General features: G+C 41.8%; 3 protein-coding genes and 1 long non-coding RNA gene across 7 annotated transcripts; 2 read left to right on the forward strand and 2 right to left on the reverse strand.

Annotated features, from left to right (window-relative positions):
• Positions 1–5: 5 nt before the first annotated feature.
• Positions 6–18,866, reverse strand: dnm3a (dynamin 3a). 4 transcript variants are annotated; one of them, XM_063891002.1, is made up of 21 exons: positions 18,185–18,861; positions 16,233–16,306; positions 15,670–15,819; positions 15,368–15,571; positions 15,078–15,176; positions 14,069–14,229; positions 13,844–13,986; positions 13,610–13,745; positions 13,280–13,347; positions 13,025–13,163; positions 12,841–12,927; positions 12,682–12,752; positions 12,531–12,591; positions 11,852–11,878; positions 11,003–11,116; positions 6,358–6,467; positions 3,386–3,497; positions 2,587–2,748; positions 2,007–2,230; positions 1,787–1,933; positions 6–382 (listed from the first exon to the last, which is right to left on the reverse strand). In XM_063891002.1, exons 1-21 carry the CDS (start codon positions 18,343–18,345, stop codon positions 349–351), a joined length of 2,484 nt encoding a protein of 827 aa, XP_063747072.1. In that variant the 5' UTR covers positions 18,346–18,861; the 3' UTR covers positions 6–348. The 4 variants fall into 4 exon arrangements, with proteins under 4 accessions (XP_063747072.1, XP_063747074.1, XP_063747073.1 ...); XM_063891004.1 differs by lacking the exon at positions 1,787–1,933 and having other exon boundaries at positions 18,185–18,866; XM_063891003.1 differs by lacking the exon at positions 11,852–11,878 and having other exon boundaries at positions 18,185–18,862.
• Positions 18,409–20,561, forward strand: LOC134869415 (uncharacterized). Its single transcript, XR_010166417.1, has 4 exons — positions 18,409–18,954; positions 19,322–19,517; positions 19,752–19,899; positions 19,984–20,561. It is a non-coding gene; the product is annotated as an uncharacterized LOC134869415 (long non-coding RNA).
• mettl13 (methyltransferase 13, eEF1A lysine and N-terminal methyltransferase) lies at positions 18,946–22,953 on the reverse strand. Its single transcript, XM_063891006.1, has 9 exons — positions 22,718–22,953; positions 21,897–22,169; positions 21,315–21,783; positions 21,008–21,207; positions 20,710–20,899; positions 20,334–20,498; positions 19,971–20,183; positions 19,736–19,867; positions 18,946–19,599 (listed from the first exon to the last, which is right to left on the reverse strand). Exons 1-9 carry the CDS (start codon positions 22,868–22,870, stop codon positions 19,307–19,309), a joined length of 2,088 nt encoding a protein of 695 aa, XP_063747076.1. The 5' UTR covers positions 22,871–22,953; the 3' UTR covers positions 18,946–19,306.
• A 113-nt stretch (positions 22,954–23,066) lies between these two features.
• On the forward strand, positions 23,067–24,737 carry itpa (inosine triphosphatase (nucleoside triphosphate pyrophosphatase)). The gene is made up of 8 exons (XM_063891007.1): positions 23,067–23,192; positions 23,421–23,478; positions 23,564–23,628; positions 23,713–23,786; positions 23,881–23,912; positions 24,034–24,146; positions 24,237–24,313; positions 24,485–24,737. Exons 1-8 carry the CDS (start codon positions 23,130–23,132, stop codon positions 24,615–24,617), a joined length of 615 nt encoding a protein of 204 aa, XP_063747077.1. The 5' UTR covers positions 23,067–23,129; the 3' UTR covers positions 24,618–24,737.
• The last annotated feature ends 420 nt before the right edge of the window (positions 24,738–25,157 follow it).

Raw genomic sequence — 25,157 nt, forward strand, 5'->3', positions numbered from 1 at the left:
TCATGTTCAAAAATATAACCTGTTTATTTAAAAACATTGAAAATAGTGCATGTGTATTCTGTTGTAGAATACCTCAAAATTGGTATTTTATTTACACAAGGTTCAGGCACTTCTGGAAAGTAGGCAGACAGACAAGCACATTCCGGCATTTATGGCCAACGGTATTATGTACAAAACAGGCTGCTCAAGATTCAGTGAATTTGCAGACGGCAGCTCCCAGAGGAGAAAAGCCCAGCAGAAAGCTTCAGCTGGAGTGCACATCACACAAGTTAAAGGTGTCTCTGAGCTGCAGCGAGCTGGGCAATCAGTGGGATGGATGGGTAATGGAGTTCTGGATAGAAATTACTGTTATTTCACATTTGGGATAGCTGGAGGATGCCTCCTGGAGAGAAGATCAGATTTAATATAATATTAAATATAATATAACAAGAATACCAAACACACAGTCTAAAAATATATTTGAGAAGAAGCTACAAATGCAATACTGTGCCTTGTAAGTGTGTACGTTGTTACTACCCACCATTGATGTGCTTGGCTACTTAAAGGCAGACAAAACAAATGTAATTATAGAGATATTGTCTGATCCTTCATAAACATAATCTGTAAGTGTAGTTACATGGTACCAGAGTTTATAATTAAAATAAATGAATAGAATAAAAAAGAAAGCAAGTGTAAATGAATAGAAAAGTCTTTACTGCAGCTAGAAAAAAAGAAAGGGAAGAGGCCTTCACTTATCAGTGAGTTATCTGATGAGCTCTGGTCTACATGTTTACCATGAAACATGTAAAAACCTTTACATTAAAAATTATTTGAATTTGTAGTGTTTGAAAAAAACCAGAGAAAAGACTTGGTGAATAATAGCTTGGAAATAAGTGTTATACTATACTGGTGTCTGAGATTGCTCTATTATACTGAAGACAGCAGTAGGTTACAGAACAAAAAAGATTTGATGTCAAATTTGGCGAGGAGTAAATCCAAATGTTGGAACTCTGTGGTTCATTGTTCCTTCTCACACATTTCCTTATACATATTTTTTGTGTTTTTATTTGGCAATATTTCTTTTTAACTCGCTGTAATACTGCACCATATTTATATTGTTACACAATTCATGACCTCGTGGATTAACAGACATCAGAGGGGTTTACAATAAACATAGGCAAGAAATTAAAAATCATGCCCCCACATACTGTATATCTATAGGGGAGAGAGTCTGAGAAAGGGGCATAAAGTGGGATGGAAAGATTCAAAGGAAAGAGGGAGACCATGCGGGAAAGAACCTAAAGAACCATTGGAGAGCACAGAGGAAATGAGGCAGAGAGAAAAAGGAGAGACCGGCCAAAAGCAGGGGAGGAACCAGTAAAAGAGGAGAAGGGAAGAAATGTACGAGAAAAAGAAGTGGGGGGAAAAAGGGAAAATAAAGGTTATTGCATGAGGGAAACTGGGGAAGGGCAATAAAACAAATGCATGCTAGGAGAAAGAGGGAAAAAGGGGGATGAAGCGCAGAGAGAAAGATGAAAACTTGACAGAGTGCTCAGCCTGTTGTCTCTGGCTCCAGTAGAAAGCTGCACAGAGAAGTCCTGTCTACAGAGGCTGATGGGAAAGAGAATATGAGAAACACGTTTTCCAGCAGACCCCCACCCAGCTCAAATAACAATTCCCTCTGCCCCTGTAGCGCAAGGTTTCATTGTGTGTACGTGAGTATGCATATAAGCCAGTGCACGTATACATGGCAGGCTGGAGGACATCATAAAGTAGCAATGATTTTTTGCTGTGGTTTCAGAGTCACCTTGGCACACTAGGTGGAGCACGGTGATGTTGCCTAGTGATCTGCTGAAGGCTATCGGTGCTCTGGGAAGAAGCATTAGAGGGCACCCGAGGGACAGATGGGGCATGGCCTCGAACACCACCGCTGGTCTTTTTAGGGAGTGTCGGGCTAGGTGGAGAAGAGAACTTTGAGTGACAGGTATAGGTAGCACAGTTTACTGAATTGCATCTCTGCTGTATACCTGGAGGGTCGTATCCAGGAGGAGTCTACAGGTGGAGGCAGAGGCGTGGTGCAGGTAGATGTGGAGAACTTTCCAATGACAGCGAGCGCCTCCTTCAGGGCGGCGTGCTTGCGGAGCACTTCCTCCCGGTGCTTCTGCTGCGCCGTTGACTCATCCATCAGCGCTGAGCATTCTCCCAGAGCGTAGAGCTGGGCCAGGAGCTCAGAGCTAATGAACTCCTTCACCTACCGAGAGGGATTATAAACAGCTGTGACGAATCAAATCTTTAGGCTTTGTAAAGTGATATTTTACTATTTGAGATTTTGGCTCTAAATTCTTGAAGGCGTTGTGCGAATCATTGTTTTTTTTTCTTTGGTCTCTCCTTCCTTGAAATATGATCAAATAGTGTTTCAAATTGGTAAAGACTTGTAAAGAAACACAGAATCATATGGCAAAGTAATGAGGAAGACTGATGCCAAACTAAGTCACTTTAAGGATTTAAGAGACAAGAAAAGAGCTGATTTTGTTGGACTGTGGTGAGCAAAAACAAATATAAAAGGGAAAGAGATTTAAAACAGTTAAAGAGTCTGGTCTGTCTTACGCTGTTGATCATGAGGTGCATAATGGTCTTTGGCATGAGGTCCTTGATGGTCTTATAGATGATGCTCATGTAGGAGTCAACCAGGTTACGGATGGTCTCCACCTGACGCTCCAACTGGGGGTCTGAGAAGTTTTCAGGAGCCCCATTTCCCTGCTCATCTACCTGGGTGACGCACAGACGAGATGGAGTAAGGAGCAATTGCAGCACATTGGATTCTCTGATTGTCCACAAGTGTTTTAAATAAGGATATATAGTACAGTGTGATTAAAAAAAACTAAATGTTAATACAGATTTGTGAAGCAATTAAGATCGTCCTTATGTGTATTTCCAAATCTGCTAATCCTTTCTATGCTTTTTTATTGAGCCACTACGATAGGACCACAGAGAGCAGAATAGAGGGAGCACAGGAGGGAGGTAAGGAGGAGGGGGCAAAAGAAAGAAAAGGGGGAGTGGGTGAGGGACAGGGAACTGCTGATTAGAAACAGACTAGAACACACACACACACACACACACACGGACACACACATGTCGTAGTGACATCATGGGCCAAGAATGCTGTGCTGAAGAGCCAACGACAAAGCGAGATGGAAGGGGTGGGGGACTTGCAGTTTTTGCTTTGGAAGAGGAAGAGAAGGGGGAACATGGAGAGAAGGGTACGGGGTTATGGGCAGGGATTAAGCTAAGCAGAGTCAATGAGGGCATACGATACAAACGCTAAAGGTGCAGACAGGTGCGGCTCCCCACAAATAAAGGTCAGGGTGTGGTTTAATTAGGTTGAATTGGGGGTCAGAGTACTAACTGTGACTTTCTCAGGGTACACTCCGGCCTGCAGAAGAGATGCCTTCCAGCTGTCCAACTCCTCCTGAGAGCCACAGGCCAACTCCAGGCTCTTGTAGTCTTTATATACGTTCCTGCAAATCAGTGCAACATTGTCAGACATCTCCAAGCTTTGGATAACAATCTGTTTTTCACAACACAGAGTAATAAACACAGAAGTGCTAAATTATCCTCTAAGACAAGAATTACCCAAAACTGAATTCTGAACTTCTAGTAATGACTGGTTATTACTGTGTTTTCCTTCCCTGGCAACTTAACCAGTGTGGTTATGTAGCCAGGGTTTTGTCACAATGTGTGGAATAATTTTAAGCTAAAGCAACGATGTTTTCAGTCATTCAAAGCTATGCAACGTCTCCTATTTCTCAGCAGTTGAACTTCAGGTGGAAACAAAATAGTGTTACTTCATGTATTTTAGAAAGTGAGGAAAGAAGACTCTTGTAAAGTATCTCCTTCTAAACATTGTCAGACAGTTAAACTATCACGTATCTTTTGAGCTATTACTTTTGAGATGATGCCAATCATCTACTATCAGTAAGTGCGCAGTTTCTTAAAATAATACGTCAGAGCCATACATTTGCAAAAACCACATGGATCATTTTTGCTTCTTAATATGATTTGTTTCCTCGGGTCTTGACCCACTCCGTATAAACATCAAATATTAGTTGAACACAACTTCTAATGAAAGAAAATATAAACCTTTAAAAAGAGTCTTATATTTTCATATTGGCCCACACGATTTAGTTTTTAAATATGTTGCCTAAAAATAATAATCAAGTATAGAGTTAGTTTCTTTTTTTAAAAGTTGCAAAAATGTACAAATGAAATGTAAAAAAACTATACAATTTGATCAATTATTTGCCTAAGCTTCCGTATATATATACGTATTGTAAAAACTAACTTTTTTGTCCCAGCCTGGTTTAGTTTACGGTGTTAACACTGGACATATTAATGGAGCACAGGCTGACCTTTACCCTATTCCTGCATCCGGTGTAAATGACCTGATGCAGGGGTAACACAGGTCATTGAGTCTTTATGAAAAGGGCGCCACCAAAGTGAACCCTGCGTCTGGAACCACAGCTTGAACACAGATCATTGAAGGAGGAAAAATAGTTTAACAAGTTTGAACAGTTTTCCCAAAATGTGATACAGTCCTTTAAATGCAATATCTTATATACAATTTAAAGAGGGACTTAGAGACACACACCCTTGCAGCCAGGCAGATACACACATACGCATATCCACAGAGGAACAAAGTAAATCAGTTTATCCGTTTCTACTGCTGTGCTTGACAGGACCAGAGTGAGTGCAACCCTTATCTCCATCATCTATTTTCTCTACATTTCCCAGCTCCTCTTTCCACTCCATCTTTTTTCTCTCTTCACACCATCAAAGCATCTCTGTGCTTTGGCTGCGATGGCAACACAGCAAAGTAAGAAACAATCAAAGGATCTGGAGCAGGCAGCGGCCCATCTGTTAAACATTTTTCTTTAATCACTCCGTTTTTTCTTTCCTCCTTTTGTTCCATTCTCACATTCAGAACACATAGCAATTAACCTCAAATATGTGAACCTTTGTGTGAATATAAGGGAGACAACAGGAAAGGAAAGAGAGAAAGGGATAGACTGCAGCAACATGGAGTGAAACAGAAAGATAAAAAAAATTGGCTTATGGCTGGGCGAGGTTAATAAGTCAGGGTGTGGTGGCTAACAGACAGGGAGCCAGGCCAACAATGACAATACTAGAGTGCTATTACACTAAATCAGAACAGTAACATGCGTATAGACCAGTGAGCATACATTAAAATCGTTCTCTACGCTGATTTATCACTTTGCAACCCTTTGCTATCCTTTCCTCAGCGTGTAGCCAGTGTGAGCTTTTTCACTCATCGAGAGGAATTCTGCACAGATCCCTCACTGCTTTAGATTTGAGGAGTTTCCTGAAGTTTTGGATTACTGTCAGACAGGGACAAAACCACTGCAATGTCTGCTCACACACACACACACACACACACACACACACACACACACACACACACACACACACACACACACACACACACACACACACACACACACACACACACACACACACACACGCACGCACATACATACGGACACATGCAAATAGAGAAACAGAAACAGAGAAAGAGCGCAGGAAAGGGGGGGGGGGGGCGCCATAGGACAGACTTTTGACACATTCCTGGCCGATGGCTCTGATACTCTCTCTCCCGCTTTCTTTCTGCTCTCAACCCTTCCAATTCTTCTTTCTCCCTCCTTTTTGTGGTGAGTCGAGCAATTCTTTCCAAACAAGAGCAGCCTCCTCTCTGATCCAAGCTCTCTGGCTTTGATTAGCTGCTTAATGAGCCTGCCGTCGGTATGCTGTGGTCTATATCCACACACACACACACGCACACGCATACATGCACACCCACGCAAATATTGGCAAAGGCACATACACATACACACACACTAAACCACTCAGTGTGTCCGAATGCAGCATAGCACAGAATTATAAACAAAGCCCACATGCTCTGGTATAATCAGTCAGGCATTGGGTCAGATTCTAAACACTCTCTGTCTCTTTCTCTCTTTCATTCTCTTTGTCTCACAGTCTTTCCAAATCTGTTTCACACATAAACCTTAGCAAACACAGCCCTCAACAGCCTGGCATATACTTGGAGGCAAAAAAACTACACCCACTGCAGTACACACTGGATATCCTTTCAATTCCAGTAGTGGCAAAGTTGAATTGAAGAGGTCAAAGGAAGGGCAAAACAGCACTCTGACATCTCCTCCCTTTTCCTCCTCTGTCATGTCCACCCTTGTAGAACATCCCTAAAACTTCAGCAGGCAGGTGAAGAGAACAAAACTCCCTTTTTCCTGATTCATACACACACTGTACACACACAGGCCTCCAGCCACACACAGAACAAACCTTAACTCTGTGTTGAAGAGAGCGAAGACACACTTGTTGGACATGAAGCTCTTCTCCACATCTCTGAACTTTAGGTTGTCCAGGGGGAGCATGTACTTCTTCTCTTTCTCCTGGAAAACAGAATGCAGAGAGATAAAGTTTGACAGATACATAGTAGTGTGAAATCACAGAGCGGTAACACAGATGTTGATAGCTAACGCAACAGATACTCAAGATGGTTGAGTTTAGTTAAAATAACTTTTTGTCTTATAGTAAATATTCTTTAGTCTGCTCCTTTTTAAGGAAGACTGTGGCAGAGAGATTTGAATTGTAAAAGTGTCAGAAGACATGGTGGACGAGCACCTGAGCTCATATCAGATGATGTGTCTGCATGTCAGACGGATTCACAGTAACTAGCAAAATAGAGACAGTGGGATAAAAAAAAAAAGAGGACACCATAAGTCTACAGTCTGTCATCACCACAGGGACTTGTGAATGACAGGGAACAGTTGGAGGAGACTAGCGACCGGCGTGAGGAGAACCAGATAGTATGGAGGCAGGGTACAAAGAAGTGAAACAGGGAGGGAGGGAATGAGAGAAGGAGTACGAAAAAAAAGGGAGAGAGGCCGGGCCCACATGTGAAAGTCATTACTCAGACTCAAGCTCTAACACAACATTTCTCCTAAAGCAAAGCCCTTCCCCCTCATCCCTCATCCTCGGCCTGCTCCCTCCTGGTAACTTTTGAGAAGGAAGCTTGCAGAAAGGTTGGTTGGAGGAACGGCCATGGGTGAGGTAAACAGAGGGAAAAGAACGAGGCGGCTTTTATCTAATAGAGAACTAGAGCATGCATGCAAAAGATGGTGTCGTAAAAATCTTGGACGTTTTTTGTGCATGTGGATGCATGTGTGCATTTGTGTCTTTGCAAACATGTGGTATGAGATGCAAGAGTGCATTTGCACATTTCGGTCTTCCGTCTTTCAGTGCTCCCCTGAACCCTACGACTCTCTTCCTCCGGTCCTCTTTCCTTTTTTTCCAGAGGGGCCCACTTCCTGTAACAGAGGCTAAAAAAAATGACAGGACGGGATTGGCGCTCATACAGCAACATCTGGGATCGCTTTGGACAGAGGGGGAGGAGACTGGATAGAGTATAGGGTGCTATGATGGGGTAGGAATAGAAAGTAGAGATGATGAAGAGAAGAAGAGGAGGGATATAGGTGGACAGATGGATTTGAATTTTTGCTAGAATAGAACAGGAACGGTTGCGGAACATACAGAGCAGAGGGAAGTGAGCAGGAGAAGTTGGGAGAAACTGCAGACCTCTCCAAAGTTGACTCCCCAAGGGTCCCATCAACCCATATATGGCTGCTAAGTTCCTCCCTAACTCTCTCTCGTTCTCTCACTCCCTGCATTTCCTTATGCCTTCCTCGAGTGAACAGGCAGATCCCGAGCTGAATGAGTGAATGTGCCACGTCAAGACAGGATACTACACCGGGACACAGCCCTGCGGACGCCCTGACTCAAGACACACTCTCATCTCCAGAAGAGGGACAACCATCGGAGTGGATGTCTGATGTATGAGAGACCCTCGCCTTGTGACCCAGCATCGACAGAGGATAAGATAGAAGAGAATAACAGAGGAAATCTTTCCAAATCCTCTCCGCCACTGGCAGGACTGCTAGCAAGCGGGAAAATCCGAAGCTGCAGACAAGTGAGAAAGGGTCCTGCTCCGTCATCCCAGTGTTCAGACTACCTGTTCAGGATCTTACTGGTGTACAGTAGTCTGCACATTGGTTAGACTGTGCAAGGAAGTGCTTCAGCAGCAAGAATCGGGATACATTGAAAACCTGCATGTACGCTATTCTGTGCAAATTAATGGTCTAATATTCTCTGATTTTTCTTGACTGAACGGATGCAAATGCCTTCAAATGTGCATTGACTATGACACTCTTTCAGTACAGTCATTAACTCTATTTCAAGCATAATGCATACATTTTGTAGCATTTGTCATCTTGAATTAGGAGCTCTTGTTTATGGCAATTGCTATCTACACACCATGCATCGCATTTTAGTAAGAGAAACTATAACTTGTGACTGATTTACCAATAATTAAAGCAGAAAAGCTAATTAAATTAAACTAGCTAATTAATTGAGCTTCTTAACACAAAACTATTATAGAAAAGCTCCAAATTGACTTTTCCTCAAAGTGTCTCTCATTGGGTATTTTGAACTCCTCCATGTGCATCTATGCGGCAACTCTTGTGTTCACAGACATTGTGGCACTGTGTTGTTTATGCATGTGTGTCATATTCCCAGCTGTGTCAGGGTGGTTGTGAAGTATCATACATCAGAGCCGCTGTGTCTCCTTTTCCTCGAGACTAATGGATTTGAGATATTGAGCAGGCCTCACAAACACACACACACACACCGACACACACACCGACACACACACACACACCTACACACAGAGTGGAGAGCATGTAGATTAAGTGTATATGCATGAGCCGTCTGTTTTTCTTCAGACTGCCTGGTGGTGCCCTGGCTCTCGAGGGGTGAAGGAATGCATGTCTGTTCAGTGTGCTGCGGAGATTAAACTCTGAAGTATTATACTGCACTCTCAGTATGAGGTCAGTGTGAGGGTACAACTGTTCAGGAGGAGATGAACTGTACGGCCTTCAGACATTAAAAGATTGGAGTGTGTAGAAGAAATCAACAGGGATGGAGAGTGGAGGTGGAAAGGGGTAAAGGGGGGGGTGGGGGGTGTTTGAGAGAGAGACTGTGGAGGAGTTTAGAAGAGAGGGGGGGGGGGAGTCCAAAGGGGAGGTCTGCAGTGTAGAAACAGCCATGTGGGATTTCTCTGGGCAGATCTTGGAAGCTGGTGTTTGGACAAAGCTTCAGATTTTCCAGCCAGGAATGTGCACAGTCCCAGGGAGACTGCCAACCACAGAGAGGGGGAGATGGAGAAATAGGGGGAGACAGAGAGAGGCAGACAGACAGAGAGAGAGAGAGCGAGAACGGAGGAGGAAAAGGCAACAGAGGTAAAGAAAAATAAAATAGTTAAGCAAAAAAATAAATGCCTGTGGAAGGTAGTGTGGGCAGGGAGAGTGAGAGCGGGAGCTGTGAGGGAGAAGAAGCAGAAGTTTGGCTTGTGTGACTGTGTGTGGAAAGGCCGTAGATTTGATCTTCTGTGATAATATGGGTGACTAATTTTGCACTCAGGCCTTCCAAACACAGCAGATAAACCAACCAGTGTATTAAGGAGGTGCAAGGATTAAACACTGACTAATCCATCTAAACCACAAAATAATTTAAGACTTTCATATGAGCTTCTATCATGTAGTGGAACATGCGTGTATCATTGAGAGCTGCTTATAGCCAAAGTTTGTTGCTCTGATGTGGTCAACAGATTTGCTTGCCTGTTTTTCAGTTATGTGTTGCAGATGTGCTAGGCCTTTGTGTGTGTGTGAGAGTTGATTTGATCCTAAGGAGTTGACAGTACAATGTGCATGCCTGGGGCTGTGTCTGGGAACACTGTGTTCAAGAGATCCAGTGTTTATCTGAAAAGTGACTGTATGTCTGTCTGACTAAGTGTATATTTTTGTCCATTTTTGCATCCAAGTTTGTTTACATCAGACTCTGCATGTGTAGTGTATACTGTATATACAAGTCTGTCCACTGTGTGTGTTTGTGCGTGCATGTGTGTGAGTGTGTATCTTAGTTTGGCTTGGGGCAGCTCCAGCTGTGTCAGACTGAGCCGCACCAAATGCCTTAACTCCCAGAAGAGGAAGAAGAGGGGGAGTGAGGGGAAGAGTGAGCAGAGAGCGGGACGAATAGGGAGGGGGGGGGGGGGTGTCAGAGGAATGAATGGGGGAAATGGCGGGGCTCACTAGCAGGTCCAGGTGGCAGGAGGAAAAAGCAAAGAAAACAGTTAGCTGGACAGCAACGGGGTTAAAGATGCTGTTTTAGTTTGCTTTTCTTTGACTTGTCCCAAAGCATTTATAAAGACAGGGGTTGTCTGTTTAGATTCTACCACAACAGAGGCCTCGCTGGATTTCAGTACGCACACCAACAACAATAACTTATTTGCAAAAGTATTCTTTCAACTACTCAATTATGTCTGTCAACCAAAACACAACTCAATGTTATCCACAACAACAACAACAACAACAACAACAACGTCTACAGTGTTTACCTCCAGATGTGGTTCGTAATTATATCCATTTACAAATGCTGTGATGTGTTCCCCTCTTCTGATCTCACTTCCTGCCCTCTGCCCTTCCTTCTTCCCATGACATCAACAGTGACAGGATGAGAGCGTTGTGGTGTGTCTGCCTGTCTACACTTGCTGTGCAGACCTTCTGCTCCTGTACAGCAGGCACAGACAGGCAGACAGATGGCAGCCCACCTGACATGGCATCAGAGGGCCTTTACATTTTCAATTAACGTCAACAAAATGGCAGAGGGTGTGACGAAAACTGCGACAACAAAATCAACAGATGAGAGGTTGCCCCTTGTATTTAATTACCTCTCATTGTCCCAATTGATATTCTGTTTCAAGCTGAGATATGTGTTAATAAACTGTGTGAATAAGAGTGTACAGCTGTGTTTGAACTTCACTTGTTTTTTTAAATGTCTTGGTGTGATGTACTTTCAAGTGTAAGTGCCTCACCTCATCATCCTTGAACCAAGACAAGCTCTCTGCACTGAGGATAAACCAGTATTCTTTGGCTCCACCTTTCATGATGCCGAGGTTGCTGATGGTCAGCCAGCCCTTGCGTATGACCTGCACAACAGCCAAGGATAAGATCTCAGATTGCAGGATGGACAGGAACAGCACAATTACGCAGTGGACAGTTGTATGGCAAATAAGATAGCAAGGTATAGCTAATGCAAAGCAGTTCACACAGTAAATACTTGACACTGAAGGAAAAAGAAGATTTTTGCACGACATTTGTGAGATATATGACTGATAACGCAGCCATGACCTATTACCATTTCACTGACCACAGGTGCACATAAGTGGTCAAAGAGAAGACTGGATGCACACATAGAAATACAAAATAAGCACAGAAACACAAGTAACCAAACACATTTGGAAATAGAAACATGATGAGAGAGTCTGGAAGAAAGATATGTGATGAATAAGAGAACAGGAAGTATGAGATAACGTTAAGATACCAAGGAATGAAACAGACATCCTGCAGATTATGAGAATATTAACCTCTGCACATATTTGTGGAGCAGTGGAACTGCAAAAAGTAAAGATGATTAGGTTTGGAAAGAGAGGGAATACTGCTAACTGTGACTGTAAGTGGAAAATAGTTTGACATGTTAGCAGTGTATCCCTTGCAAGTGATGAAATACTTAATAAACAAAGCTGCAATAAGCCAAGTGCCAGTGTGCATGTTTGCTATAAGTCGCATGCCAACCCACAACCCTTTTAGCTTGAATCCTGCACACAAATATTTCAAATAGAGGCAGCAGTGAGTGAGGAGGCTTGAAGAGATTGGTCTCCTACTATTAGTCTTGAAGGAGCGGCCACACCCTGGAGAAACAAGGAGATGAGGGAGTAAAATCAAAATGGCGTTAATGTTTTCATTATATGAGGGGACTATTGCGTTTTTTCGAGGATGACACTGATACTGATCTAGCTACTATAAAAGCAACATGAGAAGTCTTGTAAATAATGGATTTCGTATGCTGCGGTTCAAATGTAGTGCTATTCACAAATCCTATCATCTCAAATTAAGGATCCAGAACCAACACAGTAATAGTGGGGTCATGTTTTTAATCATCCCTGCTTTAAAATGTGTCCCAAAAATATTATGTTACAAATTAATTATTGCTTTCCTGCATTTGTATGAGAAGCCAAGATCAACTCTGGTTGCATGAACCCTTAATCCACTCCAGTAAAATCACAAAATATCTAATTTATCTGCTGCTTGGAATTCTAATTAATGCTGACTAATGCATAACACATGGGATGGGGAAATTACTGCAAATAAAGCTAAATGTAAGATGGATGATACAAATTCAGAACCATTGCTAATAAGCGTTCAATTTGTGTGTTTAACCCTGAAAGTATTATAATATAATTGGAGTAAACTGTCATTCACAAATTCTGTTTATTTAGCTTAAAGTGAGCAAGAGTCTCGATAACACTGAGGGTAAACAAGAATGAATTCAGTACTACTTACATGGTTTGCTGCCATCCCTGCATGAGTCTTTTTATTGGCTTGGTTGTTCGTCTGCTGGGCTCTGAAGGAGACAATGAGGTCATGTTATTTACTCTTTTAGCATGCATAATATATAGTACATGTTGTATTAGATTTTATAGAGGATACTTACGTGGTAAAGCCAATGAAATCTTCATGTTTGGTATTTATATAGGCAAGTTGTATTTCAATGAGCATCAACACCTGCACAGAATGGATACACATTAATTAGAGAAACATGATGTATAAGGTTATCTGAAAATAAGCTGTAATTCCAATATGTGTGAACAACCTGCTCTTTGCATTTACTCTCTTGCTCTCGTATTTCAGTGGTAACAATCCTTTCTGTTTCTTCTTGCAGTTTGGGAAAAGAACTGAGCTACAGAGGGAAATCAGAGCAGAAGTTAAAGCTAGTGCTGACACATTCAAACACACACTACATCACACAGTTACATGACACACATACACATGTATACCTTGTTGATGCACTGGTACAGAGTGGTGATTAGTTCTTGACTGACCATGTCAACACATTTAATGCAGGGTCCCTTTAAACTTGATAACTGTTTCTTCACTATTGCTTCAAATGCCATGTCAGGAGTGAACAGGCCTGTCCTATAGGCAGAGAGAGGAAGGTGGAGGAAAGGAAGAACAAATAAATGAAGTACATTAGCTATAGCAAACAAAAAAATACTTATAAATCAGCATTTGTTCAGAACTTTATACTGCACCTGACACCGTGGATGTTTCTGATAGCATAGTTGATCTCTTGTCGCAGCTTCTTCTCATCTGACTCAATCTGAACACAAACAGTACACGTTCAGCCAAAGCTGAACACAGTTAAGCTTAAAAGTTATTGATGTACGTACAGTTTACACGGAGCTACTTTATGATGAGCACTTTATATTTGGTTGAATTTCAATTTGATTTGACTTTATTGGAGATTAACGCTAACCATTATTGTAACTTGCCAAGTCCTTATTCTAAAATGTAATATGTTATATAGGACATGTCACTATAGATGTATGTCCCTACCACATGAGTAATACACGCCCACACACCTTGACCAGTTCATAGGGAAAGCGCTCATGGAAGATTCGGTTGATCTTAGCTCCTCCTGACAGATTGACAGTGTCTACTCTGTCACCTGAGCCCTCGATGAGCTTCTCAAAGTCAACAGCCAAGCGCTGAGCTAACCTGGTAGAAAGAAACACATAAACCAGGAGGAACACTGACATAGAAATAGTTTAAAAGACAACAAACACAGACATTTAAAAAACGTTTGACTGACTGACTGTAGCAGTGTCTTGGTCCTCCGTGCAGGGTCATCGGGACTGTACTGTTTGAGCTCTTCAGCCTCTTTGTTCAAGCTCAGAATCTGGCTCTGCAGGTGACTGCGGAAGGCTGGCAGACTTTCCCTTATGTGATTTGTCAGTTGCTGCAAAAAAACATTATCAGTAACAAAAAATACACACAATATACAGTATATATCTCTCTATGTGAGTGTGTGCATTTTGAACCTGGTTAAGTGTTTTTTGTAAATATGGGGTGCCCATAGTTTCAGCCATGTGTTTGTAGGCCGGATGGGACAGGAAAAAATTCTTCTCTGCGAGCAGGGCTGCCTTTACATCCTTTTTCCCAACAATGTCCTTCTGACTGCGGTTCACCACCCCTATGTAACCTTGGGAGGAAGAGATTCGAAAATAAAAAATGGCATGGGATCATTGTAAAGAAGATAATGTGCAACAAGAGGAAGCAACAATCAAGGACTCCGTTGTTAGGCGGATTTAGTTTTCATTTAACATGTCCTTGAAAACTTTTCCCATACTGCCATTTGTCCCAGTGGGACTATAGCATACAAGCTGGATATTAATATGTTTGTTCAACAGCAGAACATGTGTTATAGAGCAGGCTAAACTCCTTGTTTAGTGCAGTAATAGATGTAATAGCACCAGGCTCCTTATCTAATGCTTTAGCTCTATGCTGCTACCAAGGCAGTTATTTCAATGGCCTCCATGGCTAATGCATTAGCACTGGAGGAGAAGCATGAAGGAGCTAGCACCTGGTGGAGCTTTACTCAGTCTGTACTACACTCCCACAGGAGCTCAAGGCCTTGCATTATTCCATACTCTTTCTCTCTCACTCAACACACACATTTTTACAAGCTATTAATATTATCTCTATCTCTCTTTCCATCATACACACTATAGAACAAAAGTGCAAACACATACTATATGTATTACTCAGATGTCATACAAAGTGCATGGCCATCTTTCAACACATGGTACTGGCTATAGAGATAATTTGCATGCTAATCAGAAATACCAAAGGCCACAAGCAGAGTCAGAAAGGGAGAAAAAGAAAAAATAGCTTGAAAAAGACGTCTGGTTGATGATAAGAGACACAATCATGATGTCATTCCTCTCAAAAGAACCTCCACTGGGTGCACTGTATTATAGCTAGGTGGCAAAAACACACACACTAGCAAACATGCACACACACACATGCCCACAAACACAAGCAGCACACCTCTGCGTAGGGGAAGCAACCTGTTCTCTAGAATGTTCCGGGCATCTGTTCCTTTATCCATCAGGTCTAGCTTAGTGATTACACCAATCGTGCGCTGGCCTAAAAGGAAGATGAAGAAAATAAGGACACTTTATTTGCTTCAAATGTTAAATCATATCCTGTGGAAGTATGAAAGATAAATGACTACCCCTTTAACCATTTAGCTGATTAATTACTGTGAAAATATATGCGTGATAACCCTTGTTCTCAGGACATAATGAAACCCAACAGAGACTACAAGCCTGACTTACCCTGTGGGTCAACATCTTTGGCCAGTTTGAGTGCATCAGAGTTGGCCAGGTCAGTATTGGCAGGCGTGACAGCAAGGATGAGACAGTTTTCCTTGCAGATGAACTGCATGATCATGTCTCGTATCTGGTACTCTATGTCTGCCGGCTGGTCGCCTACAGGCACCTTGGTGATGCCAGGCAGGTCTACAAGAGTCAGGTTCAGCACTGCAGACACACACATGCAGAAATATTGTTCATATGTCAGAAAAATCTACTGAAATGGAATTTTTTAGATGAACACACACAAGTACACATTGTGTTACCGTTTGGTGAGTAGATCCGTAGGTTGATGGGGACAGGAGAGATGCCTTTATTTGATCCTGTGATTCTCTGCGTCTCTGCCTCAATCTCTTTGCATATCTCATCAAAGTCTGTGAACTTCTTTCCTTTACAATGTAAAAATTCACCGTACTCTGGAAAGATAAAGAATGACCACATGGGGAAATTATCCGTTAAAGAATGGTAGAATCATAGCGTAATCATAATCATAAGTTGGAGGATCTTTTGGAAAATCAAGCCTGTCCAATCCAAAAAAAAAGACAAAGTGTATTTGAGTCAGACCACAAAGGCCTAGTATAATACAGCAGGATTCTTTAATGCTATAACATTTAGTCCATGTCATAAAAGGGTTTAAAAGCCATATGAAATTGCAAGAGGGCCAGACAATACAGGCCAGGATCATATATATTAGACCATATTATACCATAAGATGACTATCAAGCACTATCCCACCAGTTGGGCTCAGTCATTGTAAAATATCATACTGCCATCTGGTGGCAGGCAGCTTAAGAATGACAGGGATGACTATGATGTGTGTCTTACCTACCAGTGTCAGCAGTAAGCAGCTGGAGGATTAAAGGTCTGCGTGTGACAATTCCTGAACCCCGTGGTAGGAAATCTCTGTGAGAATAAAAAGAGATTGGAGCGAAACTGTATACACACAGAGCCACACTAGCACATTAAATGTCAAAGCAAACTTGCATCTTAGTCTGAAACACTATTGACATACACTACTTAATGACCTTAAATATTTTGCATGCACAGTTAGGACTATTATCCTACAAGTATAAGGCAAAATAAAGCATTATGGGCACCAACAGTAAGCCGTAAATGAGTTGTATTTTAGTTGCTATACTATCTAGAACATCAGCAACATGAACAGGAAGGCTAAGGAAATATTTGCCATATGATCTGCCCTATCAGATATATAAAGACTCAAAGCTAAATTAAATGTTGCTTTTAAAGAGACAGAATGCACAGGAATACACTCCTCAGGCATATCCTCCTCTTTTCTATTAACATCAGGTTCAGGAAGTTTGTTTTACTGCATCCTGTCACACATGAAATAGCTGGCACTGTCCCAAACAAAAGGGGTGTCATACTCATAACATAATCATAGCTAAGGAAAATAACAAATGTGTGTTTTAATATCAATACACACTCGGGATAGCAAGCAATAATAGCCTTCTATATCTGGCAATAGCGAACATTCTTCTGCTGTACACAATATATACATTGCCTTTAGTAAACAGAACTTCCCTTTCTTGAAACCGGGAAACTACTCACTCACCAGCATTCTTTTCCAACAGGATGGAAATACTAGTCTCCTCCTAACCAATCAAATTGTCTCCCGTCTAAGGTTTCAACTTTACAAAAACAACACAGGCCTTCATGAGCCTTTATTTTTTAGGGTTTGAGGGTTTTTTTCAGTTATTCGGCCCAGTATTGGTTGACTATAATAATTGTTGGTTAATTAAAATATTTCTGATACCATTACTTCTCCTACACAGCCCATAAGTGAGATAAGGCGCTGCGCTGGCTACTGTCATACAGGCATACTGGCATCAACCACTTCACACCATATCACTACTGCTGGGTGGGGAATGTGATATATATGAACACTGTGATTTCAGCAGTGCATTGTGAATAGTGAAGTAATGCCTAAACTCCTGGTTTCAGTTCAATGTGACACAAACCTGTTGTAAAGTAAGCAAGTCCCAGCCTCTCAATAACAGTTGCAATGGTTTTACTTTTTGTATTACATGAATATTGCAGTGGGTTTTAACTTAAACTATAGACATCCAGAATCCCATTGTCACTGATACTGGTTTAAATAATAACATATTTGTTAATACTTTTAAAAGGCATTGTCTTTCATTGCACAACAAGTGCTTTGGGGTGACTCACGAAACGTAATAAATGAGATATCTGTAGACTTTATACAAGGACATATACATTCTATACATATTATTTAAACACAGTCTTAAAGTTTGCAATTCTGGATGTTGTTCAAAAGATGTGTATATGTGGTAACTAATGTTCAGTAAATCATTTGGAATAAATTATTTGAATTATTTACAACAAATAATAATAGTGGTAATGCAGTAATAGGAAGTTATCTGCGTGTATTGTTGTTGTTGATACATTCATGAGGGAATGATTATTCACATTTTTGGAAAACTACTAAAAGATGTTTCATGTGTTGTTTTAATTGTAGGCTAGTCTTCTTGTACGTTTACACATCCTGCCCTCTTGCGTCTCTGCTGCAGGAGGAGGGCCAAGCAAGTGATATATAAAGTTTGATTAATTTAACTAGTCATATTAATAACCAATAACTATCTATTTATAATATGCAAACATCCTCGGTCAAATGGTGCAAGATTAGACAAATAGGCAACTTTTTTGTCACCTATTTCTCTTCAGTCTATTTAAGGTTGTGTATTTTTGATGATTCCCCTTGCTGCACAGGTAATTCAGAGTTCATTGTGAGTGTCTTACCTGCCCACAAAGTTCTCCAGGACGGAGCTCTTTCCAGCGCTCTGGCCGCCGACCACAGCGATCTGCGGCAGGTGAAGGCAGCAGCTCTGCCCCGCGGTGCTCAGCGCGTCCTGGAGGCGGTTGACCAGCGGGATCAGATCCTCCATCCCGCGGTTGCCCATCGCAACGGAGCAGCCCAGCGGCTCCTTTAAACGCTCTTTCACCCCTTGTCTAGGCTACACCCGTTGTTAGAGTAGCTACCATAGTTATTTTAATACGGACAAGTACAAAACCTAAAAATAATACTGTACTTGAAGGACGGTGCCAAGTTTTTGAAAGCTCCGTAACTTTAGCTTGATAGTACGTTACCGAGGGTGAATCTGGTAACGACAGTAGACTCCAAGTTTGAGCCCAATCCTCCGGAAACAGTTCGCTATAGACATTTTTGTTGTGTTAAAACCACAAAAGTTCACAGATTGTTGTTTACCTTAAATACAGGATACATTTAAGTGGATAGCTACGTGTCGCTACACCAACTTTGGTCCATGGACATGAGGAAAACTTTTCTACTGACAGCTAAAGGAATCTAATGATGTGCGCATGCGCTGTGAACATTTTTTAACACGGCAATCCCCCCCTCGTGCAGAAGAGGGGAGAGCAACATTGCCAATTGAAAGAGTACTGATCTATATCAGACGCTAAGCAAGTATTCACTCCTCTAGCCTACCGCTATTTAAAATCCCACGCATCCAGGCAGGGTGTAGGTGATCACTTGCAACTGGAACCAGAGAGTAAGATTCATCTACTGTAAATAACACTGCTGCATTCTTGGGCAATGAGGGAGTGACTACCATGTAGTACACCGGAGTCCATAAGCAAATGAAAGAGAAACTGAAGGCTACATTTAATGATAATGCATGTTCAAATATCTAACACAACTTTGCTCTTTTTTTTTTGCAGAAGTACAACTTTAAGATGTAAAGATAAAATGTTATTTACTTGTTATTGTTAAACATTATAATACATTTTATTACATAGAACAATCGCAGTCAAGGCACCTATTGTGATATTATCTTCACAATATTGTCTCAAATGGTATTAAGACATGAATAAATCCCATCAAGCTTTGGTTTCAAGCAAGCTTTACTCTATTTTCAGGTCTTTTATCAACTCTGCAATGTCTATATGTGGGCTGCTGTTGGGTCCAGTCCTGTTAGAGCACAGTGCGCTCTGAAGACTTTTGCCTGCTTGGTTCAGGGATGGAAGGATGCTGGCAGCCTTCGAGGTCCCATCTTCTCCATGAGAGCATAGAAGAACTTCGTTGACCTCCCCTTCAATCTTTCGAGAAAGGATGGTGGGAAACACAGCACTGACACGCTCCAACACGCTTTTCCTCAATACTGAGTCACGACACACAAGGTTCAATGTGAATATACCTGGTAGAATGACAGAGTGAGACAGAGAGTATAAGATTACATGGAGAAGAAAATCCACAACTGTCTAAATGTATGCAAGCGTAAACATGCCACATTCCAAACTATTGAGGTAAATCAACTGATACAAATATTTTACCTATGGGGGTTAGCAGGCTGTTGACTTTCTGCAGGATCGAGGTTTCTACAAAAGCAGCAGGAGGACAGCTCATACCCACAGTACTATCCTTATTGTCTACATCGAACATGATGGCATCAAACAAACGACCACCTACAAAGGAAGAAAAAACCTAGTCATTCTTGGTAATATATTAGCAGGTGTAGCCTATAGCCTTGTTTTCAACTGCTGCATCTCTTACTAGACCCTCACTTACCTTGTTTCTCCAGGGCACAGATGCGTTCGAGGCCGTCCCCGAGAGTGACAGTCAAACGATCATCCGGTCGGAACCCAAACCATTCATTTGCTACTTGCATCACAACAGGGTCTAGTTCTACAACCTCAACAGTAACATTGGGCACAAAGTCCCTTAAAAACTGAGGCAGGCCTCCTCCACCGAGCCCCACCAGGAGCACCGACACTGGGACATCTAAAGGAGAAGATAGTGGGGAGTCAAAGTTAAAGCTCAATCAAGTGTGATATTTCATGCAAAGAGCTGGAAGGCTGTTGCTGTATAGTTAGTACTTCCTCCTGCTATAGCCCTCTACAACCTTAACCTGACTATACAATCTGAACTGACCTTTGTTTTGCGGCGTTCCCACCCCAAGCATGGTGAGGCCAGCCACCATAACTTCATGGTGAGCGCAGCAGAGGAAGCCACTGTCCACTGACAGAGAGCTGGAGGATGTTGTTGGAGCAGTTGTTGGCTTGGCCTTCTTTTTGTTTTTCTTCTTGTGAACTGATGCTGCAGAGAAATAAATATTCATTCATATAATCAATGTACATCTATTTTATAGCAACGTATTAAAATGATTTGATGGGTGACTGTTCATTTCATTTCAAAAACACAGGTGTACATACATTGTTAGTTTAACTTGTTTTTTTAATTATATTATGATTATCATAACGAGAAAGAGAGCATAACAAAATGCAATCAACAAGGAAAAAGAACTGACCAGTATTTAAAGGGGCAAGGCGGCTCTCTGATTGGACAAGGGCAGCATTAGACAAGAAAACCAGTCTCCGATAGAGTTCTCCATCCTCTCCTTTGACATTCTCCACACAGTACTCCCCACTCAGCTCACTCACACCCCTGCTAACTTCCTCTCGCCAACCCAGGTCTCCTCCAACAGACAAAAACGGCACCTAAATGGGGATGGAGAGCTCGCATTTATTTGCTGACACATTATTGCAGCATAAAATGTTTCATAGGGAGAAATAACATTTCTAAAATAAATATTTGTAAGAGTTTACCTGCTGGTTGGCTGGCATGCCCGGGGGAGCCAGGTCCATCACCATTGGTGAGAGTTCTGACTGGACATCCTGCATGTCTGTGTACTCCTGATTCCTGTGCATTGCCACAATAACCAGGCGTCGGAAGTTAGCACTGGCTGCCAGCTGCCTTCGCCCTTCACTGGAACTGTAGAGCCAAGCTGTCTCACTTCCTTGAGGCACTGACAGGATGAGTGGGAAGAAGAAAAATCATCAAAGCAGAACAAAATACATTCATGCTTACCAATATAGGAAGGCAGAAACATGGTCAAATAACAGGAAAGCTCACCAATAAAAATTGCAAACTGGTTTGATCTTGGCACCTTGGCACCTGGAGGACAATCTTGTACTGTGAGAGTGTATCTGGGGAGGCCAGTCTTGGTGTGGCAGAGAGTGAGTGAGAGGTTCGAGCTGGCGTCCGTGCTTGTACGGAGCCTCTTTTTCAAGACTGAGTAAGCCTGATGCTCCCTCACAGCGGACAACAAATCTGAAACCTTTGTTAGTCGAGTAGGGGCTCCATCCTCCCCAAGACACATCTCAAGAATAGGCAAGGGCATAGGCTGACGAAACTTGGTGCAGACCAGAACAAAGACAGGCAGAGCAAAGGAGTCCTCTACGCTCCTGTTTTCCTCCTGCAGGCAGTGGAGCCTCACAGCCCACCCCAGCTGCACAAAGTGCTCTACAGCTAACTTGATGACACTCTCCTGAGCCAACGTCACACAGACATACCTGCCGCCAACACTCAACACGCGAGCCACCTGCAGACACAAGAACACTGCTTTGATGCAAATGCAAAGACTATGTTGAGGATATATACCAAGTGAGCAAAAAATGAATCATCTGCTCACAGCCTGAGCCATTGGTTTCTTACCTCAGCGAGCATGTTCCTGGCCAGTGCTCCTTCTTCTTCTGATGCCATGGCATCCAGAGTGCCCTTGTCCAGAGCAGCTTGATAGCTGGCCTCCTCATAAGGAGTTTGTGTAGCATCCACCTGCTGGAAGGTCAGGCCCGGTCGGCGCTCAGCATTTCTCTGGTTCATATGGTTCACCACAGTCTCACTTATATCTATATTAGTTAGATGTTTGTAACCAACATCATACATCTGTTCACTCAGCTCAGAGTTACCACAGCCGACCACCAACACCTAAAGGACAGATATACAAAACACTGTTAAATCAGTTATTATCATTTGGAGTGGTGAAAAGTGAATAACCACATCTACTTAAGTACTGGAAGTAAGGTTTTGAGGCACTTTTTAGTTACTTAAATATATCCATTTTATACTAAAATATACTTCTTTATAATATTACAGCATTTAAATGCTTTTCAGGATTCTAAAATCTGTTTTTAATTCCTTGTTGTCGGGTAGCCTAAGTGTGTTGTTTTTGTTTTACTACATGGTTCTTGTTGAAGTCCTCATCTCAACGAGATTGCTATAATAAATAAAGATCAAATAAATGAATGCTACTGTACACATACAAATACAGTAAACATTGGCTGGAAGTAAATGAAAATAGTAATAACAAACAAACTGTCAATACAAATTGTTTATGCTTTATTGACATGTAGAGCTAGAATATTTGAATATTGAATGGATAGACCTTTGAGACCTTTTGAGACATTTGAGTCATTTTTAAGCGGGTGCTTTAGACACACAAACAAAGTATATTAGGCGTTTCCAAGCTATCGTACCTTGTCTTGCACTTTGATGTATTTATGCAGCACGCCGCAGAGTTTGTTGTAGTCTCCATACCATTCAAAAGCCTTCTCTCCGCGTTTCTTAAAAAATCTCTCCCAGTATTCTGCGGAGCTGAACTCTTCAGCAGTTCGAGGTAATAGACTCATTGTCAGCTGTAGTAAAACAGATCAAATCAAAAGCGTTTCAGTTTAAGCTTCTTGACAGCCACCTTTCCACATGGCAATTGTGACTGTTCAGGCCGGACAACATTTACGGTAGTACCGCTCGCTGATTGGAGGAAGTATCAGGAGGCGGAGTTACACAGTGCGCAGCGATTGGCGGTGGCTCCCAGACCTAGTTTGATTGGCCGTTACAGAGCCGGAACCATTCGGTCCGATATTGTTAGACCTCCGTGTTTCTTGCAACATGGTTGTGCCTGCTGGAAGATCTGTGGTCTTCGTGACTGGAAATGCGAAAAAGCTTGAAGAGGTAAGCGTCAAATATTTTACTACAGATAAAGATGGTATGCTCACGGTTTTTCTGTCCTGCATAACCTTTTCAGGCAGGATACATTTACATGTATTTCCTTTGTATGCTGCTCCCCACGGTGTTAGCTAATTATAGATAGTGAGCATGAGTTGTTCGTATGTACCAAAATATCTGGTTTCATTTGTCAAAAATCAGTCCTGCTAGATTCACTCTGTGTTTGTCCATCAGGTCATTCAGATACTAGGAGACAGGTTTCCTTACAAACTGGTGTCAAAAAAGATTGACTGTAAGTATCTAAAAAAGAGACCACCAGACCAGTAGAATACACACGCTATTATAGTCAATGCTCATCTTACTATTTCTTTAACCAGTGCCTGAATACCAAGGAGAGCCAGATGAGATTTCCATACATAAGTGTAAGGAGGCTGCAAGGCAGGTACAGTATATGGGATGCAAGAGAATATTTTGTGTGTACTTTTCTATGATTTAAAGTGATATATTTTTTGTATTCCACCCTCAGGTTGAGGGGCCTGTCATAGTGGAGGACACCTGTCTATGTTTCAAGGCTTTGGGAGGCCTGCCTGGTCCTTACATGTTCGTATAATAACTTGTATATCTGTCAAACCATTGTATCTTCAGTAGTGGTAGTTAAAAGTCGTAGTTACACCCAAACTCCTTTTTTTTGTAGAAAATGGTTCCTGGATAAACTCAAGCCAGAAGGCAAGTATTTTATCTTATTAAACACTCTCAAGTTATTTAACTTTTTTTTTTTTAAGGCTGGGTAGAAAATATGAACACAGCATCTCCAATCTTATACATTTTTTTGTTGTTGTTGTTGTAGGCTTGTACAAACTCCTAGCTGGATTTGAAGATAAATCAGCATGGGCTCTCTGTACTTTTGCTTTCTCTGCTGGGAAAGGTGAACCAGTGCAGCTCTTCAGAGGGATAACAGAGGTAAAGACTCTCTAAAACTGCCTCAATGTTCTCCTATATTTGTTTTTTCGTATATTTAAAACTCACTCTTTTTTATCTTGGTGTTTCAAGGGACAGATTGTTGAACCAAGGGGTTCTCGAGACTTTGGATGGGATCCCTGTTTTCAGCCAGAGGGATATGACAAAACGTAAGCAAAGACTGCTTGGAATATCCCCTTTAAGCCACAAGGGGGAGTCAAAGGCCAGGGGTTGTGAGGAACCCTTTCACTTTATGCTGTGCATTAGAGATGATTTCTCTCTCTCTTTTCAAAAATAAGAACTATCCTTAATGACTTTAACTATTTCCCTCTCATCTGCAGCTATGCTGAACTTCCCAAAGAGGTGAAGAACACTATCTCTCACCGCTACCGGGCGCTTGCTGCCATGACTGAGCACTTCTCCCAAACCAACAATACCTCACCCGAGAGCAAGAAGAAGAAGCCTCAGGATTAAAAAGTAATTTAAAGCCATCTACAGGTTAAGAAAAATGTAACAAACCTCAAGTCATTGTATATGACATTGTAGAGGAAATTTATTAATACTCATTGTTAATAAACGTCATTTTTATACAAATTCCCTCTTTCATTGTTATTCTGTTAAAAATGAACATGTCAGCTGTTAGAATGTTGAATGATTGCTCATGTAAAATAAATGTCTTGCAGAAAATATGGGAAGCTAAAAGAAATTGTTCCAGGACCTTTTTAATTGTTCCACAGTGAGCCTCTTGGGATTATGATTCCAAAGGTAGACATAATTTAAGAAAGCATAAATTATAAAAAGAGGAGCAATGGGATCCTGATGAGAGAAGCAGATCGCTCTGTTGCAGGGAATAGCTGGAGTTGGCGAGGGAAGGATGTTCAGGCTTGAGTCCAGAGAGAGGGGTGTGTGGGAGAGGGTCTTGCAAGGGGGGGTGTATAGTACAAACGCAACAGTGATAACAGTGGAGCTTGAGTAATAAATGACCCTGGAGCTTTGAGTCTCTGAGCAGGAAGT

Source organism: Eleginops maclovinus, chromosome 9, assembly GCF_036324505.1.
Source record: "Eleginops maclovinus isolate JMC-PN-2008 ecotype Puerto Natales chromosome 9, JC_Emac_rtc_rv5, whole genome shotgun sequence".
Classification (NCBI taxonomy): Eukaryota; Metazoa; Chordata; class Actinopteri; order Perciformes; family Eleginopidae; genus Eleginops; species Eleginops maclovinus.

Excerpts from the sequence above, each read along its gene's own strand:
- mettl13 (XM_063891006.1), bottom strand. The coding sequence starts at position 22,870 with ATGAGTCTATTACCTCGAACTGCTGAAGAGTTCAGCTCCGCAGAATAC. Across the intron at positions 20,184-20,333 it reads GGGAACGCCGCAAAACAAAG|ATGTCCCAGTGTCGGTGCTC; the intron begins GTCAGTTCAGAT and ends CTTCTCCTTTAG. Across the intron at positions 19,868-19,970 it reads CTGTGCCCTGGAGAAACAAG|GTGGTCGTTTGTTTGATGCC; the intron begins GTAAGTGAGGGT and ends CTTCCTTTGTAG.
- itpa (XM_063891007.1), top strand. The coding sequence starts at position 23,130 with ATGGTTGTGCCTGCTGGAAGATCTGTGGTCTTCGTGACTGGAAATGCG. Across the intron at positions 23,193-23,420 it reads ATGCGAAAAAGCTTGAAGAG|GTCATTCAGATACTAGGAGA; the intron begins GTAAGCGTCAAA and ends TTTGTCCATCAG. Across the intron at positions 24,147-24,236 it reads TCTTCAGAGGGATAACAGAG|GGACAGATTGTTGAACCAAG; the intron begins GTAAAGACTCTC and ends TGGTGTTTCAAG.
- dnm3a (XM_063891002.1), bottom strand. The coding sequence starts at position 18,345 with ATGGGCAACCGCGGGATGGAGGATCTGATCCCGCTGGTCAACCGCCTC. Across the intron at positions 14,230-15,077 it reads GTTGCTTCCCCTACGCAGAG|GTTACATAGGGGTGGTGAAC; the intron begins GTGTGCTGCTTG and ends CTTCCTCCCAAG. Across the intron at positions 6,468-11,002 it reads CTTGGTTCAAGGATGATGAG|GAGAAAGAGAAGAAGTACAT; the intron begins GTGAGGCACTTA and ends TCTGTTTTCCAG.